General features: G+C 44.9%; 1 protein-coding gene across 1 annotated transcript in view; it reads right to left on the reverse strand.

The window, feature by feature from the left end:
* The window catches only part of galnt16 (UDP-N-acetyl-alpha-D-galactosamine:polypeptide N-acetylgalactosaminyltransferase 16), a 397,157-nt gene that overhangs the window by 335,709 nt on the left and 38,857 nt on the right, over positions 1-22,591 (reverse strand). Inside the window, exons 6-8 of the mRNA XM_045723766.2 lie at positions 22,429-22,550; positions 11,579-11,666; positions 11,229-11,313 (exon numbers count right to left, since the gene is read on the reverse strand). Coding sequence (XP_045579722.1) covers positions 11,229-11,313; positions 11,579-11,666; positions 22,429-22,550 — 295 coding nt within the window. The remainder of the gene's footprint in view (positions 1-11,228; positions 11,314-11,578; positions 11,667-22,428; positions 22,551-22,591) is intronic.

Below are 22,591 nucleotides of genomic sequence, written 5' to 3' on the forward strand. Positions count from 1 at the left end.
CCACATCAACATAACTACTGTAGCTACTTGATAGGCAGTGTGGAGACCACATCAACATAACTAGCTACCTGATAGGCCGTGTGGGGACAACACCAACATAACTAGCTACCTGATAGGCAGTGTGGAGACCACATCAACATAACTAATGTAGCTACCTGATAGGTAGTGTGGAGACCACATCAACATAACTAATGTAGCTACCTGATAGGTAGTGTGGGGACTACATCAACATAACTACTGTAGCTACCTGATAGGCAGTGTGGAGACCACATCAACATAACTAGCTACCTGATAGGCAGTGTGGGGACCACATCAATACAACTATTGTAGCTACCTGATAAGCAGTGTGGGGACCACATCAACATAACTACTGTAGCTACCTGATAGGCAGTGTGGAGACCACATCAACATAACTACTGTAGCTACCTGATAGGCAGTGTGGAGACCACATCAACCTAACTACTGTAGCTACCTGATAGGCAGTGTGGAGACCACATCAACATAACTAGCTACCTGATAGGCAGTGTGGAGACCACATCAACATAACTACTGTAGCTACCTGATAGGCAGGGTGGAGACCACATCAACAAAACTACTGTATCTACCTGATAGGCAGTGTGGGGAACACATCAACATAACTACTGTAGCTACCTGATAGGCAGTGCGGGGACCACATCAACATAACTAGCTGCCTGATAGGCAGTGTGGAGACCACATCAACATAGCTACTGTAGCTGCCTAATAGGCAGTGTGGAGACCACATCAACATAACTACTGTAGCTACCTGATAGGCAGTGTGGGGACCACATCAACATAACTAGCTGCCTGATAGGCAGTGTGGAGACCACATCAACATAGCTACTGTAGCTGCCTAATAGGCAGTGTGGAGACCACATCAACATAACTACTGTAGCTACCTGATAGGCAGTGTGGGGACCACATCAATATAACTACTGTAGCTACCTGATAGGCAGTGTGGAGACCCCATCAACATAACTACTGTAGCTACCTGATAGGCAGTGTGGGGACCACATCAACATAACTACTGTAGCTACCTGATAGGCAGTGTGGGGTTCACATCACATAACTACTGTAGCTACCTGATAGGCAGTGTGGAGACCACATCAACATAACTAGCTACCTGGTAGGCAGTGTGGGGACCACATCAACATAACTAATGTAGCTACCTGATAGGTAGTGTGGAGACCACATCAACATAACTAATGTAGCTACCTGATAGGTAGTGTGGGGACTACATCAACATAACTACTATAGCTACCTGATAGGCAGTGTGGAGACCACATCAACATAACTAATGTAGCTACCTGAAAGGTAGTGTGGGGACTACATCAACATAACTACTGTAGCTACCTGATAGGCAGTGTGGAGACCACATCAACATAACTAGCTACCTGATAGGCAGTGTGGGGACCACATCAATATAACTATTGTAGCTACCTGATAGGCAGTGTGGGGACCACATCAACATAACTACTGTAGCTACCTGATAGGCAGTGCGGGGACCACATCAACATAACTAGCTACCTGATAGGCAGTGTGGAGACCACATCAACATAACTACTGTAGCTACCTGATAGGCAGGGTGGAGACCACATCAACATAACTACTGTAGCTACTTGATAGGCAGTGTGGAGACCACATCAACATAACTAGCTACCTGATAGGCCGTGTGGGGACCACATCAACATAACTACTGTATCTACCTGATAGGCAGTGTGGGGACCACATCAACATAACTAATGTAGCTACCTGATAGGTAGTGTGGGGACTACATCAACATAACTACTGTAGCTACCTGATAGGCAGTGTGGAGACCACATCAACATAACTAGCTACCTGATAGGCAGTGTGGGGACCACATCAATATAACTATTGTAGCTACCTGATAGGCAGTGTGGGGACCACATCAACATAACTACTGTAGCTACCTGATAGGCAGTGCGGGGACCACATCAACATAACTAGCTACCTGATAGGCAGTGTGGAGACCACATCAACATAACTACTGTAGCTACCTTATAGGCAGGGTGGAGACCACATCAACATAACTACTGTAGCTACTTGATAGGCAGTGTGGAGACCACATCAACATAACTAGCTACCTGATAGGCCGTGTGGGGACAACACCAACATAACTAGCTACCTGATAGGCAGTGTGGAGACCACATCAACATAACTAATGTAGCTACCTGATAGGTAGTGTGGAGACCACATCAACATAACTAATGTAGCTACCTGATAGGTAGTGTGGGGACTACATCAACATAACTACTGTAGCTACCTGATAGGCAGTGCGGGGACCACATCAACATAACTAGCTACCTGATAGGCAGTGTGGGGACCACATCAATATAACTATTGTAGCTACCTGATAGGCAGTGTGGGGACCACATCAACATAACTACTGTAGCTACCTGATAGGCAGTGCGGGGACCACATCAACATAACTAGCTACCTGATAGGCAGTGTGGAGACCACATCAACATAACTACTGTAGCTACCTGATAGGCAGGGTGGAGACCACATCAACATAACTACTGTAGCTACTTGATAGGCAGTGTGGAGACCACATCAACATAACTAGCTACCTGATAGGCCGTGTGGGGACCACATCAACATAACTACTGTATCTACCTGATAGGCAGTGTGGGGACCACATCAACATAACTACTGTAGCTACCTGATAGGCAGTGTGGAGACCACATCAACATAACTAATGTAGCTACCTGATAGGTAGTGTGGGGACTACATCAACATAACTACTGTAGCTACCTGATAGGCAGTGTGGAGACCACATCAACATAACTAGCTACCTGATAGGCAGTGTGGGGACCACATCAATATAACTATTGTAGCTACCTGATAGGCAGTGTGGGGACCACATCAACATAACTACTGTAGCTACCTGATAGGCAGTGCGGGGACCACATCAACATAACTAGCTACCTGATAGGCAGTGTGGAGACCACATCAACATAACTACTGTAGCTACCTTATAGGCAGGGTGGAGACCACATCAACATAACTACTGTAGCTACTTGATAGGCAGTGTGGAGACCACATCAACATAACTAGCTACCTGATAGGCCGTGTGGGGACAACACCAACATAACTAGCTACCTGATAGGCAGTGTGGAGACCACATCAACATAACTAATGTAGCTACCTGATAGGTAGTGTGGAGACCACATCAACATAACTAATGTAGCTACCTGATAGGTAGTGTGGGGACTACATCAACATAACTACTGTAGCTACCTGATAGGCAGTGTGGAGACCACATCAACATAACTAGCTACCTGATAGGCAGTGTGGGGACCACATCAATACAACTATTGTAGCTACCTGATAAGCAGTGTGGGGACCACATCAACATAACTACTGTAGCTACCTGATAGGCAGTGTGGAGACCACATCAACATAACTACTGTAGCTACCTGATAGGCAGTGTGGAGACCACATCAACCTAACTACTGTAGCTACCTGATAGGCAGTGTGGAGACCACATCAACATAACTAGCTACCTGATAGGCAGTGTGGAGACCACATCAACATAACTACTGTAGCTACCTGATAGGCAGGGTGGAGACCACATCAACAAAACTACTGTATCTACCTGATAGGCAGTGTGGGGAACACATCAACATAACTACTGTAGCTACCTGATAGGCAGTGCGGGGACCACATCAACATAACTAGCTGCCTGATAGGCAGTGTGGAGACCACATCAACATAACTACTATAGCTACCTGATAGGCAGTGTGGAGACCACATCAACATAACTACTGTAGCTACCTGATAGGCAGGGTGGAGACAACATCAACAAAACTACTGTATCTACCTGATAGGCAGTGTGGGGACCTCATCAACATAACTACTGTAGCTACCTGATAGGCAGTGTGGGGACCACATCAATATAACTAGCTACCTGATAAGCAGTGTGGAGACCCCATCAACATAACTACTGTAGCTACCTGATAGGCAGTGTGGGGACCACATCAACATAACTACTGTAGCTACCTGATAGGCAGTGTGGGGACCACATCACATAACTACTGTAGCTACCTGATAGGCAGTGTGGAGACCACATCAACATAACTAGCTACCTGGTAGGCAGTGTGGGAACCACATGAACATAACTAGCTACCTGATAGGCAGTGTGGAGACCACATCAACATAACTAATGTAGCTACCTGATAGGTAGTGTGGGGACTACATCAACATAACTATTGTAGCTACCTGATAGGCAGTGTGGAGACCACATCAACATAACTAGCTACCTGATAGGCAGTGTGGGGACCACATCAATATAACTACTGTAGCTACCTGATAGGCAGTGTGGGGACCACATCAACATAACTACTGTAGCTACCTGATAGGCAGTGTGGAGACCACATCAACATAACTACTGTAGCTACCTGATAGGCAGTGTGGAGACCACATCAACATAACTACTGTAGCTACCTGATAGGCAGTGTGGAGACCACATCAACATAACTACTGTAGCTACCTGATAGGCAGTGTGGAGACCACATCAACATAACTACTGTAGCTACCTGATAGGCAGGGTGGAGACCACATCAACAAAACTACTGTATCTACCTGATAGGCAGTGTGGGGACCTCATCAACATAACTACTGTAGCTACCTGATAGGCAGTGCTGGGACCACATCAACATAACTAGCTGCCTGATAGACAGTGTGGAGACCACATCAACATAGCTACTGTAGCTGCCTAATAGGCAGTGTGGAGACCACATCACCATAACTACTGTAGCTACCTGATAGGCAGTGTGGGGACCACATCAACATAACTAGCTGCCTGATAGGCAGTGTGGAGACCACATCAACATAGCTACTGTAGCTGCCTAATAGGCAGTGTGGAGACCACATCAACATAACTACTGTAGCTACCTGATAGGCAGTGTGGGGACCACATCAATATAACTACTGTAGCTACCTGATAGGCAGTGTGGAGACCCCATCAACATAACTACTGTAGCTACCTGATAGGCAGTGTGGGGACCACATCAACATAACTACTGTAGCTACCTGATAGGCAGTGTGGGGTTCACATCACATAACTACTGTAGCTACCTGATAGGCAGTGTGGAGACCACATCAACATAACTAGCTACCTGGTAGGCAGTGTGGGGACCACATCAACATAACTAATGTAGCTACCTGATAGGTAGTGTGGAGACCACATCAACATAACTAATGTAGCTACCTGATAGGTAGTGTGGGGACTACATCAACATAACTACTATAGCTACCTGATAGGCAGTGTGGAGACCACATCAACATAACTAATGTAGCTAGCTGATAGGTAGTGTGGGGACTACATCAACATAACTACTGTAGCTACCTGATAGGCAGTGTGGAGACCACATCAACATAACTAGCTACCTGATAGGCAGTGTGGGGACCACATCAATATAACTATTGTAGCTACCTGATAGGCAGTGTGGGGACCACATCAACATAACTACTGTAGCTACCTGATAGGCAGTGCGGGGACCACATCAACATAACTAGCTACCTGATAGGCAGTGTGGAGACCACATCAACATAACTACTGTAGCTACCTGATAGGCAGGGTGGAGACCACATCAACATAACTACTGTAGCTACTTGATAGGCAGTGTGGAGACCACATCAACATAACTAGCTACCTGCTAGGCCGTGTGGGGACCACATCAACATAACTACTGTATCTACCTGATAGGCAGTGTGGGGACCACATCAACATAACTACTGTAGCTACCTGATAGGCAGTGTGGAGACCACATCAACATAACTAATGTAGCTACCTGATAGGTAGTGTGGGGACTACATCAACATAACTACTGTAGCTACCTGATAGGCAGTGTGGAGACCACATCAACATAACTAGCTACCTGATAGGCAGTGTGGGGACCACATCAATATAACTATTGTAGCTACCTGATAGGCAGTGTGGGGACCACATCAACATAACTACTGTAGCTACCTGATAGGCAGTGCGGGGACCACATCAACATAACTAGCTACCTGATAGGCAGTGTGGAGACCACATCAACATAACTACTGTAGCTACCTTATAGGCAGGGTGGAGACCACATCAACATAACTACTGTAGCTACTTGATAGGCAGTGTGGAGACCACATCAACATAACTAGCTACCTGATAGGCCGTGTGGGGACCACATCAACATAACTACTGTATCTACCTGATAGGCAGTGTGGGGACCACATCAACATAACTACTGTAGCTACCTGATAGGCAGTGTGGAGATCACATCAACATAACTAGCTACCTGACAGGCAGGGTGGAGACCACATCAACATAACTACTGTAGCTACTTGATAGGCATTGTGGAGACCACATCAACATAACTACTGTAGCTACCTGATAGGCAGTGTGGAGACCACATCAACATAACTAGCTACCTGATAGGCAGTGTGGAGACCACATCAACATAACTACTGTAGCTACCTGATAGGCAGGGTGGAGACCACATCAACAAAACTACTGTATCTACCTGATAGGCAGTGTGGGGAACACATCAACATAACTACTGTAGCTACCTGATAGGCAGTGCGGGGACCACATCAACATAACTAGCTGCCTGATAGGCAGTGTGGAGACCACATCAACATAACTACTGTAGCTACCTGATAGGCAGTGTGGAGACCACATCAACATAACTACTGTAGCTACCTGATAGGCAGGGTGGAGACCACATCAACAAAACTACTGTATCTACCTGATAGGCAGTGTGGGGACCTCATCAACATAACTACTGTAGCTAACTGATAGGCAGTGCTGGGACCACATCAACATTACTAGCTGCCTGATAGGCAGTGTGGAGACCACATCAACATAACTACTGTAGCTACCTGATAGGCAGTGTGGAGACCACATCAACATAACTTCTGTAGCTACCTGATAGGCAGTGTGGGGACCACATCAATATAACTAGCTACCTGATAGGCAGTGTGGAGACCCCATCAACATAACTACTGTAGCTACCTGATAGGCAGTGTGGGGACCACATCAACATAACTACTGTAGCTACCTGATAGGCAGTGTGGGGACCACATCAACATAACTACTGTAGCTACCTGATAGGCAGTGTGGAGACCACATCAACATAACTAGCTACCTGGTAGGCAGTGTGGGAACCACATCAACATAACTAGCTACCTGATAGGCAGTGTGGAGACCACATCAACATAACTAATGTAGCTACCTGATAGGTATTGTGGGGACTACATCAACATAACTACTGTAGCTACCTGATAGGCAGTTTGGAGACCACATCAACATAACTAGCTACCTGATAGGCAGTGTGGGGACCACATCAATATAACTACTGTAGCTACCTGATAGGCAGTGTGGGGACCACATCAACATAACTACTGTAGCTACCTGATAGGCAGTGTGGAGACCACATCAACATAACTACTGTAGCTACCTGATAGGCAGGGTGGAGATCACATCAACAAAACTACTGTATCTACCTGATAGGCAGTGTGGGGACCACATCAACATAACTATTTTAGCTACCTGATAGGCAGTGCGGGGACCACATCAACATAACTAGCTGCCTGATAGGCAGTGTGGAGACCACATCAACATAACTACTGTAGCTACCTGATAGGTAGTGTGGAGACCACATCAACATAACTAATGTAGCTACCTGATAGGTAGTGTGGGGACTACATCAACATAACTACTATAGCTACCTGATAGGCAGTGTGGAGACCACATCAACATAACTAATGTAGCTAGCTGATAGGTAGTGTGGGGACTACATCAACATAACTACTGTAGCTACCTGATAGGCAGTGTGGAGACCACATCAACATAACTAGCTACCTGATAGGCAGTGTGGGGACCACATCAATATAACTATTGTAGCTACCTGATAGGCAGTGTGGGGACCACATCAACATAACTACTGTAGCTACCTGATAGGCAGTGCGGGGACCACATCAACATAACTAGCTACCTGATAGGCAGTGTGGAGACCACATCAACATAACTACTGTAGCTACTTGATAGGCAGTGTGGAGACCACATCAACATAACTACTGTAGCTACTTGATAGGCAGTGTGGAGACCACATCAACATAACTAGCTACCTGATAGGCCGTGTGGGGACCACATCAACATAACTACTGTATCTACCTGATAGGCAGTGTGGGGACCACATCAACATAACTACTGTAGCTACCTGATAGGCAGTGTGGAGATCACATCAACATAACTAGCTACCTGACAGGCAGGGTGGAGACCACATCAACATAACTACTGTAGCTACTTGATAGGCATTGTGGAGACCACATCAACATAACTACTGTAGCTACCTGATAGGCAGTGTGGAGACCACATCAACATAACTAGCTACCTGATAGGCAGTGTGGAGACCACATCAACATAACTACTGTAGCTACCTGATAGGCAGGGTGGAGACCACATCAACAAAACTACTGTATCTACCTGATAGGCAGTGTGGGGAACACATCAACATAACTACTGTAGCTACCTGATAGGCAGTGCGGGGACCACATCAACATAACTAGCTGCCTGATAGGCAGTGTGGAGACCACATCAACATAACTACTGTAGCTACCTGATAGGCAGTGTGGAGACCACATCAACATAACTACTGTAGCTACCTGATAGGCAGGGTGGAGACCACATCAACAAAACTACTGTATCTACCTGATAGGCAGTGTGGGGACCTCATCAACATAACTACTGTAGCTAACTGATAGGCAGTGCTGGGACCACATCAACATTACTAGCTGCCTGATAGGCAGTGTGGAGACCACATCAACATAACTACTGTAGCTACCTGATAGGCAGTGTGGAGACCACATCAACATAACTTCTGTAGCTACCTGATAGGCAGTGTGGGGACCACATCAATATAACTAGCTACCTGATAGGCAGTGTGGAGACCCCATCAACATAACTACTGTAGCTACCTGATAGGCAGTGTGGGGACCACATCAACATAACTACTGTAGCTACCTGATAGGCAGTGTGGGGACCACATCAACATAACTACTGTAGCTACCTGATAGGCAGTGTGGAGACCACATCAACATAACTAGCTACCTGGTAGGCAGTGTGGGAACCACATCAACATAACTAGCTACCTGATAGGCAGTGTGGAGACCACATCAACATAACTAATGTAGCTACCTGATAGGTATTGTGGGGACTACATCAACATAACTACTGTAGCTACCTGATAGGCAGTTTGGAGACCACATCAACATAACTAGCTACCTGATAGGCAGTGTGGGGACCACATCAATATAACTACTGTAGCTACCTGATAGGCAGTGTGGGGACCACATCAACATAACTACTGTAGCTACCTGATAGGCAGTGTGGAGACCACATCAACATAACTACTGTAGCTACCTGATAGGCAGGGTGGAGATCACATCAACAAAACTACTGTATCTACCTGATAGGCAGTGTGGGGACCACATCAACATAACTACTGTAGCTACCTGATAGGCAGTGCGGGGACCACATCAACATAACTAGCTGCCTGATAGGCAGTGTGGAGACCACATCAACATAACTACTGTAGCTACCTGATAGGCAGTGTGGAGACCACATCAATATAACTACTGTAGCTACCTGATAGGCAGGGTGGAGACCACATCAACAACTACTGTAGCTACTTGATAGGCAGTGTGGAGACCACATCAACATAACTAGCTACCTGATAGGCCGTGTGGGGACCACATCAACATAACTACTGTATCTACCTGATAGGCAGTGTGGAGACCACATCAACATAACTACTGTAGCTACCTGATAGGCAGTGTGGAGATCACATCAACATAACTAGCTACCTGATAGGCAGTGTGGGGACCACATCAACATAACTACTGTATCTACCTGATATGCAGTGTGGGGACCACAACAACATAACTACTGTAGCTACCTGATAGGCAGTGTGGAGATCACATCAAAATAACTAGCTACCTGATAGGCAGTGTGGGGACCACATCAACAAAACTACTGTATCTACCTGATAGGCAGTGTGGGGACCACATCAACATAACTACTGTTGCTACCTGATAGGCAGTGTTGAGACCACATCAACATAACTAATGTAGCTACCTGATAGGTAGTGTGGGGACTACATCAACATAACTACTGTAGCTACCTGATAGGCAGTGTGGAGACCACATCAACATAACTAGCTACCTGATAGGCAGTGTGGGGACCACATCAATATAACTACTGTAGCTACCTGATAGGCAGTGTGGGGACCACATCAACATAACTACTATAGCTACCTGATAGGCAGTGTGGAGACCACATCAACATAACTACTGTAGCTACCTGATAGGCAGTGTGGAGACCACATCAACATAACTAGCTACCTGATAGGCAGTGTGGAGACCACATCAACATAACTACTGTAGCTACCTGATAGGCAGGGTGGAGACCACATCAACAAAACTACTGTATCTACCTGATAGGCAGTGTGGGGAACACATCAACATAACTACTGTAGCTACCTGATAGGCAGTGTGGGGTCCACATCAAAATAACTAGCTACCTGATAGGCAATGTGGGGACCACATCAACATAACTACTGTAGCTACCTGATAGGCAGTGTGGAGACCACATCAACATAACTACTGTAGCTACCCGATAGGCAATGTGGAGACCACATCAACATAACTACTGTAGCTACCTGATAGGCAGTGTGGGGACCACAACAACATAACTACTGTAGCTACCTGATAGGCAGTGTGGAGACCACATCAACATTACTAGCTACCTGATAGGCAGTGTGGGGACCACAACAACATAACTACTGTAGCTACCTGATAGGCAGTGTGGGGACCACATCAACATAACTACTGTAGCTACCTGATAGGCAGTGTGGAGACCACATCAACATAACTAGCTACCTGATTGGCAGTGTGGGGACCACATCAATATAACTACTGTAGCTACCTGATAGGCAGTGTGGGGACCACATCAACATAACTACTGTAGCTACCTGATAGGCAGTGTGGAGACCACATCAATATAACTACTGTAGCTACCTGATAGGCAGTGTGGAGACCACATCAACATAACTAGCTACCTGATAGGCAGTGTGGAGACCACATCAACATAACTACTGTAGCTACCTGATAGGCAGGGTGGGGACCACATCAACATAACTAGCTACCTGATAGGCAGTGTGGGATCATTCCTGGACATCTTCTGTTCGATGGGAATCTGCTCCCATTTAAAGTGTAGACTCCAGTCAAACCCTGAGAGACAGAGAGGGGGGGCATTCCCACAAGGAAAATGGATAGTTTAGGCTTAAGTTTAGGGTTAGAATTTGGGTTTGGGTTTAGTGGTTAGGTTTAGGGGTATGGGGTTTATGGAAAATAGGATTTTGAATGGGAATCAACTGTTTGGTCCCCACAAGGATAGTAAAACAAACGTGTGTGTGTATGGGCGTGCGTGCGTGCGTGCGTGCGTGCGTGCGTGCGTGCGTGTGTGTGTGTGTTCTCATACAGTAATCCTACTGACCTCCCCTTAAGTCAGCTGAAGCTGCCAAGTAGGCAAAGTTATCCAGGCTGATGACATCGATGATGGGGCTGACCACCCTGGTACGGTCCTGGGGAGAGGAGCGAGAGAGGCACGGTCACACACACATCTCCAGCACCACCTCAGCATCAACAATAATTACGTCAAAACACAGTGTTTCTACCACAGGAGGTTGGTGGCACTTTAATTAGGGGAGGACGGGCTCGTGGTAATGACTGTAGCGGAATAGGTGGAACGGTATCAAATACATGGTTTCCATGGTTTCCATGTTTTGATGCCATCCCTTTGACTCCGTTTCCAGCCATTACGATGAGCCCGTCCTCCCTTCAGCAGCCGCCCCTCAGCAGCCTCCACTCTGTTTTGTAGTCAAGAAGAAGAGAAATGTTTACAATTACATTCAGTCACGCCGATGACGTCATCGAGCGAGCGTCGTGTCAACTATTTGTCCAACTGTGATATTAGTCAAATCGCACGATGACAATGGACCCCCCCCCCCCCCCCCAGCCTCAGCGGTAACAGCACATTAGAGTGGTGCTGATGGTGTGTGTGTGTGTGTGTGTGTGTGTGTGTGTGTGTGTGTGTGTGTGTGTGTGTGTGTGTGTGTGTGTGTGTGTGTGTGTGTGTGTGTGTCTTGCAGTGGATTAGCTTTACAAAAAGGGACAGTCATAGCGACTGTTTCCAATTACAGTCCAGGTTCTTTGAATAGAGGTTAATGTTGAGCGATTAACCAACATTTTGTTATTTGGGTTTTTTAAACAACTAATTGACCGAAGTTCGTTCAATTATTTTGAATTCCATTTCGTTTTTTTTCTTTCTTCTGTGAGCTCACTGCGGTTTCTCTACAGATAAATCACATCCAGCCTGAACTTACAAATCATTAAAATCCAGACAGAAAATATTTACACAAGAAGCAACCTATTATCACACAGTCAACCTCTCATTTCATTTAGTAAGTTCACCATTCTGCCATTCTCTTCTGATGTAGTAGGGAGTTGTAGTTTCTCTAGAGATAAATCAGATCCAGGCTGAACTGTGTGATGTAGTAGGGAGTTGTAGTTTCTCTACAGATAAATCAGATCCAGCCTGAACTGTGTGATGTAGTAGGGAGTTGTAGTTTATCTAGAGATAAATCAGACCCAGACTGAACTGTGTGATGGAGTAGGGAGTTGTAGTTTCTCTAGAGATAAATCAGATCCAGACTGAACTGTGTGATGTAGTAGGGAGTTGTAGTTTCTCTAGAGATAAATCAGATCCAGCCTGAACTGTGTGATGTAGTAGGGTGTTGTAGTTTCTCTAGAGATAAATCAGATCCAGGCTGAACTGTGTGATGTAGTAGGGAGTTGTAGTTTCTCTACAGATAAATCAGATCCAGCCTGAACTGTGTGATGTAGTAGGGAGTTGTAGTTTATCTAGAGATAAATCAGACCCAGACTGAACTGTGTGATGGAGTAGGGAGTTGTAGTTTCTCTAGAGATAAATCAGATCCAGCCTGAACTGTGTGATGTAGTAGGGAGTTGTAGTTTATCTAGAGATAAATCAGATCCAGCCTGAACTGTGTGATGTAGTAGGGAGTTGTAGTTTCTCTAGAGATAAATCAGATCCAGCCTGAACTGTGTGATGTAGTAGGGAATTGTGCCCAGGGTGTACTCTGTGTTGAACCCAGGGTGTACTCTGTGTTGAACCCAGGGTGTACTGTGTGTTCACTGTGTTGAACCCAGATTGAACCCAGGGTGTACTCTGTGTTGAACCCAGATTGAACCCAGGGTGTACTCTGTGTTGAACCCAGATTGAACCCAGGGTGTACTCTGTTTTGAACCCAGATTGAACCCAGGGTGTACTCTGTGTTGTACCCAGATTGAACCCAGGGTGTACTCTGTGTTGAACCCAGATTGAACCCAGGGTGTACTCTGTGTTGAACCCAGGGGGTACTCTGTGTTGAACCCAGGGGGTACTCTGTGTTGAACCCTGGGGTACTCTGTTTTGAACCCAGATTGAACCCAGGGTGTACTCTGTGTCGAACCCAGATTGAACCCAGGGTGTACTCTGTGTTGAACCCAGATTGAAACCAGGGGGTACTCTGTGTTGAACCCAGATTGAACCCAGGGTGTACTCTGTGTTGAACCCATATTGAGCCCAGGGTGTAATCTGCGTTCACTGTGTCGGGGAGTCAGGCAGTGTGAGGGAGGGGAGAGTAGAGCTTGAAACTGCACTCAGAGGGCTTTGGGAAGAACCACTCAACAGCTTGAAACTGCACTCAGAGGGCTTTGGGAAGAACCACTCAACAGCTTGAAACTGCACTCAGAGGGCTTTGGGAAGAACCACTCAACAGCTTGAAACTGCACTCAGAGGGCTTTGGTAAGAACCACTCAGCAGCTTGAAACAATTATAATTGTAAAGGGCTGTTTCATGATCCACTCTGATCTATCACAGTAGGAGGAGATGCTACATCTCCAGATGGATGGATGTCATCATAACCCCCCCTCTCCTTCTCTCTCTTTCCCTCGCTCTCTCTTTCCCTCTCCTTCCCACTCTCTCTCTTTCTTTCCCACTCTCTCTCTCTCCTTCCCACTCTCTCTCTCTCTCTCTTTCCCACTCTCTCTCTCTCCTTCCCACTCTCTCTCTCTCCTTCCCACTCTCTCTCTCCTTCCCTCTCTCTCTCTCTTTCCTTCCCTCTCTCTTTCTTTCCTTCTCTCTCTCTTTCATGTGCACTACTCCTTTGTTTTCCGTCATCACAGCTCTGTATGTAGAGAAGAAGAACAGGGGACCGTCACAGAGAGAAAGAACAGGGGACCATCACAGAGAGGAAGAACAGGGGACCATCACAGAGAGGAAGAACAGTGGACCGTCACAGAGAGAAAGAACAGGGGACCGTCACAGAGAGGAAGAACAGGGGACCATCACAGAGAGGAAGAACAGGGGACCGTCACAGAGAGGAAGAACAGGGGACCGTCACAGAGAGGAAGAACAGGGGACCATCACAGAGAGGAAGAACAGGGGACCGTCACAGAGAAGAAGAACAGGGGACCGTCACAGAGAGGAAGAACAGGGGACCGTCACAGAGAGGAAGAACAGTGGACCGTCACAGAGAGGAAGAACAGTGGACCGTCACAGAGAGGAAGAGGCAGGAGACAGTCACAGAGAGGAAGCGGCAGGAGACAGTCACAGAGAGGAAGAGGCAGGGGACAGTCAGAGAGAGGAAGAGGCAGGGGACAGTCACAGAGAGGAAGAGGCAGGAGAGGCCAAACACTGGCTTCTCAGGCATTATCACTTAATTGTAATCCAAACACAACCTTCATTTACTTGTTGTGATGCACTGAGACTCCAAACTCCATTTTAGACGAGATTATTTACACGTTGTAGTCCATTTGGACACTAGGGTAAATGTTTCTGACCCGTATCGATGCCACAGAGGACGTGTTCAAAGGGTTTGTAGTTTTTTAGGGGTAGTCGCTCTTTAATCAAGGCTGGTTCAGCAGCATCACATAGATGCTTATTTTCATCCTGACCAATAGCCAAAAGTAGCCTATGAAATAAAGAGGTTTTAAATGTTCTACTGAGAGTACCTTGAAATATTTTTTACTCATCTTGCTCAAAATGCTCATCTTGTTTTTGGTGTCATAAACAATCCTTGGTTCCTGCCTGTGTTTGGTAAAGATATGAGGGGGGGGCATCAAGACCCCCTCTTTAGGACTATCTGGCAGAACGCCCAGAATATGTTTACGTTAAGAGCCGGAGACGAAGCCAGACACATGTAGGAACCCAATCCAATGAATCATATTAATGTGGGTTTTATGTAGCCGTATATAAGAAATAACACCCCCTTTAAGAGCTCAATTCAGCCCAGTTCTTTCTGCATGTCAGTTTGACCGTGACCTCTCCAGCTTGCTGACAATGAGGAGTGATTCAAATTGACTTTCCAGCGTCCCTGTTTTGAATTCCCACGACACAACCATTTAAAAGCACGACATAGTTCAAATGGGGATACACTGTCAGATATTTTATCATTTATAGAAAGGATTAATGTGTTATCACTCTGCTTTATCTAATAGCAGCACCAATCCATCACTACTATGGATTGCAGTTGATATAATACCAAAAATCTAAATAAAATCACTATAAATAAAGTTTGATTTGATTTAGTTCAATTCTTTAAAACTTAAGATTTTTGGTTGAGATAGAGACGTGAATCCAACATATAAATTATTAATTTGTAGACAAACTGGAATTAAAGCCAGATTAAAGTGAAAAACTCACCAGAAGCGGGTGGGAGAAGAAAGCAGAGCAAAGCTGGTGGACAAGATGGGACAGGCAGAGCAGTGACTGTATGCTAGCAGGATAAGTCCATATATCCAATCATCTTTGCTGATAGCGATGTTGTATTTCTATAAAGTGGATGTATTGGTCTGATTTAGTATGTGAAGATAAAGCCACAACCCTTCACAACCTATTTCAATTCAAATGAGCTCCAAAAAAAGTGAATAATAACATTTGTATTATTTTGTGTGACTACAGCGCCAGCAAACAAAATGCAAAAAATAGAGACATCTTCTAAGTGAGATTGCCACGCCCTGACCTTAGAGATCCCTTTTATTCTCTATTTGGTGTTAGGTCAGGGTGTGACTAAGGTGGGCAATCTATGTTTTCTATTTCTTTGTTGGCCGGGTATGGTTCCCAATCAGATGCAGCTGTCTATAGTTGTCTCTGATTGGGGATCATACTTAGGCAGCCTTTTTCCCACTTTAGTTTGTGGGATCTTGTTTTTTGGTACTGTGGCTGTGTAGCCCTACTAAACGTTACGTTTTTGTTTGTATTTGTTTTGTTTTCGGTGTTCATTTATACATTTAAGATGTACGCCTACCACACTGCACCTTGGTCCGATCCTTCCATTGACGAGCGTAACAGAGAGAGGCTTCAAAGCAGACATCTTGGTTAGGGTCATTACAATTCAAAACAATACAATTCTAAAATAAATCACACGACTCATACGCCTGCCTTTGGTGAGGCCATAAGTCAGCCGGCTCCGATGGAACTATCCAATCAGAAGATACATCTACTTCAAATGTTGATATTTGGTTGCGTTGATAACCAAACACAATTCAATACCAATAAATAAAAGAACATTTCAAAATCAACCAAAGCTTGAAACCCCTAGGACTATGTATTGCATTTATCTAATTGCATATTCCAGTTACTAATAAGCACGCAACCATTAATAAAAATAAGTGTAAAAACTGTTAAATCCATGTGGATTGATGAGGAATTTAACAATTGTATGGTTGAGAGGGAAAAATGTATGTTATGGCTTTACACCCCCTGCTATATTGTGGATAAAGAGTTACCTGTCTAACAGAACACAGAGGGTGTTCTTTAATGGAAGCCTCTCAAACATAATCCAGGTAGAATCAGGAAATCCCCAGGGTAGCTGTCTAGGCCCCTTACTTTGTTCAATCTTTACTAACGACATGTCACTTTGAGTAAAGCCAGTGTGTCTATGTATGCGAATGACTCAACACTATACACGTCAGCTACTACAGCGACTGAAATGACTGCATCACTTAACAAAGAGCTGCAGTTAGTTTCAGAACGGGTGGCAAGGAATAAGTTAGTCCTAAATATTTCTAAAACTAAAAGCATTGTATTTTGGAAAAAACCTCAACTAAATATTGAAATAAATCATGTGGAAATTGAGCAAGTTGAGGTGAATAAACTGCTTGGAGTAACCCTGGATTGTAAAATGTCATGGTCAAAACAAATTGATACGACAGTAGCTAAGATGGGGAGAAGTCTGTCCATAATAAAGCACTGCTCTGCCTTCTTAACAACACTATCAACAAGGCAGGTCCCTACAGGCCCTAGTTTAGTTACACCTGGACTACTGTTCAGTCGTGCGGTCAGGTGCCACAAAGAGGGACTTAGGAAAATTGCAATTGGCTCAGGACAGGGCAGCACGGTTGGCCCTTGAATGTACACAGAGAGCTAATATTAATAATATGCATGTCAATCTCTCCTGGCTCAAAGTGGAGGAGAGATTGACTTCATAACTACTTGTATTTATGAGAGGTATTGACATGTTGAATTCATCGTGCTGTCTGTCTAAACTACTGGCACACAGCTCGGACACCCATGCATACCCCACGAGACAAGTCACAAGAGGTCTCTTCACAGTCCCCAAGTCCAGAACAGACTATGGGAGGTGCACAGTACTACATAGAGCCATGACTACATGGAACTCTATTCCACATCAAGTAACTGATACAAGCATTAAAATTGTATTTTAAAAAAGGATTAAAAAACACCTTATGGAACAGCAGGGACTGTGAAGAGACACACACAAAGGTACAGACACATGCATGCATACACACACACACACACACACACACACACACACACACACACACACACACACACACACACACCACACACACACACACACACACACACACACACACACACACACACACACACACACATGTTAACATACACACTATCCACACACATACACATGGATTTAGTACTGTAGATATGTGGTAGTGGTGGAGTAGGGGCCTGAGGGAACACAGTGTGATGTGAAATCTGTTAATATATTGTAATGTTTTTCAAAATTGTATAAACTGCCTTAATTTTGCTGGACCCTAGTTTTTGTAAGAGGTGTTGACCGAGCTGTCTGTTTAAAATACCTGCACACAGCTTGGACACCCATGAAGAGTAGTTGCTGCCTTGGCAGGAAGTAATGGGGATCCATAATAAACCCCAGGAAGAGTTGCTGCTGCCTTGGCAGGAACTAATGGGGATCCATACTAAACCCCCAGGAAGAGTAGCTGCTGCCTTGGCAGGAACTAATGGGGATCCATAATAAACCCCCAGGAAGAGTAGCTGCTGCCTTGGCAGGAACTAATGGGGATCCATAATAAACCCCAGGAAGAGTAGCTGCTGCCTTGGCAGGAACTAATGGGGATCCATGATAAACCCCAGGAAGAGTAGCTGCTGCCTTGCCAGGAACTAATGGGGATCCATAATAAACCACAGGAAGAGTAGCTGCTGCCTTGGCAGGAACTAATGGGGATCCATAATAAACCCCAGGAAGAGTAGTTGCTGCCTTGGCAGGAACTAATGGGGATCCATAATAAACCCCAGGAAGAGTAGCTGCTGCCTTGGCAGGAACTAATGGGGATCCATAATAAACCCCAGGAAGAGTAGCTGCTGCCTTGGCAGGAACTAATGGGGATCCATAATAAATACAAATAACGTTGAAAATCTGATATTGTTTTAAAGGTACAAATTCAACATATGTTATACAAGGTTCATCTCTGTTGAAATTTGGTTACATTGATAACATAATCCTGTGGTTGAAATTTCAAAATATATGTATGACATAAATGTATGATTTTTTTTTTTCAAATCCAATGTATTTTCCACGTAGATTCCACGTCACAACACGTTGACAAATGACCTTGTTTCAACGTTGATTCAACCGGGTTTTGTGGCTAGTGGGAAGACAGTCCCCATGGAACGAGAGAAGCGGTTTATGACATCATGCTTTTATGACATCATGCTTTTATGACATCATGCTTCCTATTTAGAAATATTGTTATTGGTTGTAAAATACCATGGTGATTGCCTACGGAGCTGTGAAGGGAACGGCACCTCCATACCTTCAGGCTCTGATCAGGCCCTACACCCAAACAAGGGCACTGCGTTCATCCACCTCTGGCCTGCTGGCCCCCCTACCTCTGAGGAAGCACAGTTCCCGCTCAGCCCAGTCAAAACTGTTCGCTGCTCTGGCACCCCAATGGTGGAACAAGCTCCCTCACGACGCCAGGACAGCGGAGTCAATCACCACCTTCCGGAGACACCTGAAACCCCACCTCTTTAAGGAATACCTAGGATAGGATAAAGTAATCCTTCTAACCCCCCCCCCCCTTAAAAGATTTAGATGCACTATTGTAAAGTGGTTGTTCCACTGGATATCATAAGGTGAATGCACCAATTTGTAAGTCGCTCTGGATAAGAGCGTCTCCTAAATGACTTAAATGTAAAATGTAAATGTAAAAAAAAATATATATATATACTTTTTTAAATTTCATTAAAAAAACGAATATGATCTGTAAGATGGTTCCATTATGTTTTTAAAAACATTATATTTGGGAACAGTATAACGTTAACATTCCTCCTCTCTCTCTTTATAATGAACCTTTATCCAGCTCCTGGGAACAGTATAACATCCCTCCTCTCTCTCTCTTTATAATGGACCTTTATCCAGCTCCTGGGAACAGTATAACGTTGTTAACATCCCTCCTCTCTCTCTTTATAATGGACCTTTATCCAGCTCCTGGGAACAGTATAACATCCCTCCACTCTCTCTTTATAATGGACCTTTATCCAGCTCCTGGGAACAGTATAACGTTAACATCCCTCCTCTCTCTCTTTATAATGGACCTTTATCCAGCTCCTGGGAACAGTATAACGTTGTTAACATCCCTCCTCTCTCTCTCTTTATAATGGACCTTTATCCAGCTCCTGGGAACAGTATAACGTTAACATCCCTCCTCTCTCTCTCTTTATAATGGACCTTTATCCAGCTCCTGGGAACAGTGTGGATGTGAGTTAAACCCTCCATAGTGTGTTGCCTTGCCTGTATTATACTGTACACCCACAGGGACCAATGATGGTACCTGGAACTGTATTTAGACACATTAAAACAACATCCTTTTTACTGAAGCAAGGCAATTAGAACAATGTGGACTCAAAATATTTAGCAAATATTGGTCCAGGCTATTTAACGAACTAGGCTATAACGGACTAACATTAGAATTGGAGTCCGGCCAAACGTCACGCACACAAATATTTGTTTTTTTCTTCTTTGCAATGGGTCTGGATTTGAATCCTTCCCCGACCTTTCAATGCCAACACATTCGGGGACGCCTGATTGTTTGGTCCCAGAAACCAATGGGTTGAGCCAGTAAACACGTGGGTGAAGCAGCGTTTCCAATTGGCTGTGGTTTGACACTATTAGTTAGAGAAGATCCAATCGCTGAGTACTTTGTTTCCACCACAAATGACGTCACCCATAGTGGCGGGAAGATGTTTGGGGGTGAATTATTATAGAAAGGGGGGTGCAGATATGTTAAATGTTTTCACGCTACAGGCAGCTATATCAGTCCACTAATAGAGGACTAGTAAAGGGCCAGCTACTTTTGTGAATCATTTTTTTTTATTTAAAAAATGTTATTGTATTTATGAAAAAAAAAAAAAAGAATATTCCGATTTTTTTCCCCCCCGGGAACCCTACTTCCTGCGACTATGACGTCACCCAAATTACTTTCAATGATGGCAGATTCAGATTTAAGTACACTATATATACAAAAGTATGTGGACACCCCTTCAAATTAGTGGATTCGTCTATTTCAGCCATACCTGTTGCTGACAGGTGTATAAAATCGAGCACACAGGCACACAATCTCCACAGACAAACTTTGGAAGTAGAAGAGCTCAGTGTTTTAGGATGCCACCTTTCCAATAGGTCAGTTCGTCAAATTTCTGCCCTGCTAGAGTTGCCCTGGTCAGCTGTAAGTGCTGATATTGTGAAGTGGAAATGTCTAGGAGCAACAACGGCTCAGCCGCGAAGTGGTAGGGCACACCAGCTCACAGAACGTGACCGCCGAGTGCTGAAGCACGTAGCGTGTAAAAATCATCTGTCCTCGGTTGCAACACTCACTGAGTTCCAAGCTGCACCTGTGATAAGAGAATTATCTAATAAAGGTAAATTAATCAATAAACCATTATGAATTATTAGTCATGTAGCATGGTTAATGATGAATAATCAATGTAATGAACGCTTAGTCCGATTACTCCCAGAAAGTCTAGTAGAGGCAGGAGAGGGAGAGAAATGTGTGTGTGTGTATTGCGTGTGCCCAAGAGAGCAGAGGACAGATGGTAGAGGGAGTAAAAACTTCAAGGGGTTCCTAACCTTGAGTGAAAGTAACAGGCTGAGCAGGATAGTGATAAACAGTGTGGGAAGTTAAAGTGGAGAGGCAGTTCACCAACAGTTTGTGTGTAAATGCGTGTGCATAAGGAAGAAACTATATAATGACTGTTTTGTTATATTGACCTCAGAACGTTCTCATGAATAAAGCTGAATGAACCTTTTGCAAGAAAGCTGAGTCCTTGCCTAATTATTTAACCCATTGTCTTACAAACCTTGGGAATTAGTCAAGGCTTATTGATTGTTGATTATTATCATTAAGATATAAAATTCCTTTATCAACCTGGAAGCAACGTCAACACAATAACTGTTTTTCGGGAGCTTCATGAAATGGGTTTCCATGGCCAAACAGCCACACACAAGCCTAAGATCACCATGCGCAATGCCAAGCGTTGGCTGGAGGGGTGTATAGCTCGCCGCCATTGGACTCTGGAGCAGAGGAAACACGTTTTCTGGAGTGATGAATCACGCTTCACCATCTGGCAGTTCGACGGACAAATCTGGGTTTGACGGAGGCCAGATGAACGCTACCTGACCGAATACATAGTGCCAAATGTAAAGTTTGGTGGACGAGGAATAATGGTCTGGGGCTGTTTTTCATGGTTCAGGCCCCTTAGTTCCAGTGAAGTGAAATCTCAACGCTACAGCATACAATGACATTCTAGACGATTATGTGCTTCCAACTTAGTGGCAGATTAAGACTAAAGTCTCTAGTGAACGACAGAGGAAGACTTGAGTGTGAGTCATCAGGCAACTTCTGTATCACGGGCTGGAGCCAGGCCGAGTGTGTGTGTGTGTGTTTGAGTGTGCATGCATGCATGCATGCGTGCGTGAGTGAGTGCGTGCGTACTTCTTTGACCCTCTGGATCATGGGCTGTAGCCAGTCAGTGTTGACCTCACAGTGGCTGTCCAGGAAGGTCAGGATAGAGGCAGAGGCTGAGTCTGCCCCTCGTACCCGGGACCGGATCAGTCCTAGGACACAGATAAGAGTACAGTATGAGCATGGGAAAACA

The sequence above is a fragment of the Salmo salar genome, chromosome 09, assembly GCF_965601325.2.
Source record: "Salmo salar chromosome 09, fSalSal1, whole genome shotgun sequence".
Lineage (NCBI taxonomy): Eukaryota > Metazoa > Chordata > Actinopteri > Salmoniformes > Salmonidae > Salmo > Salmo salar.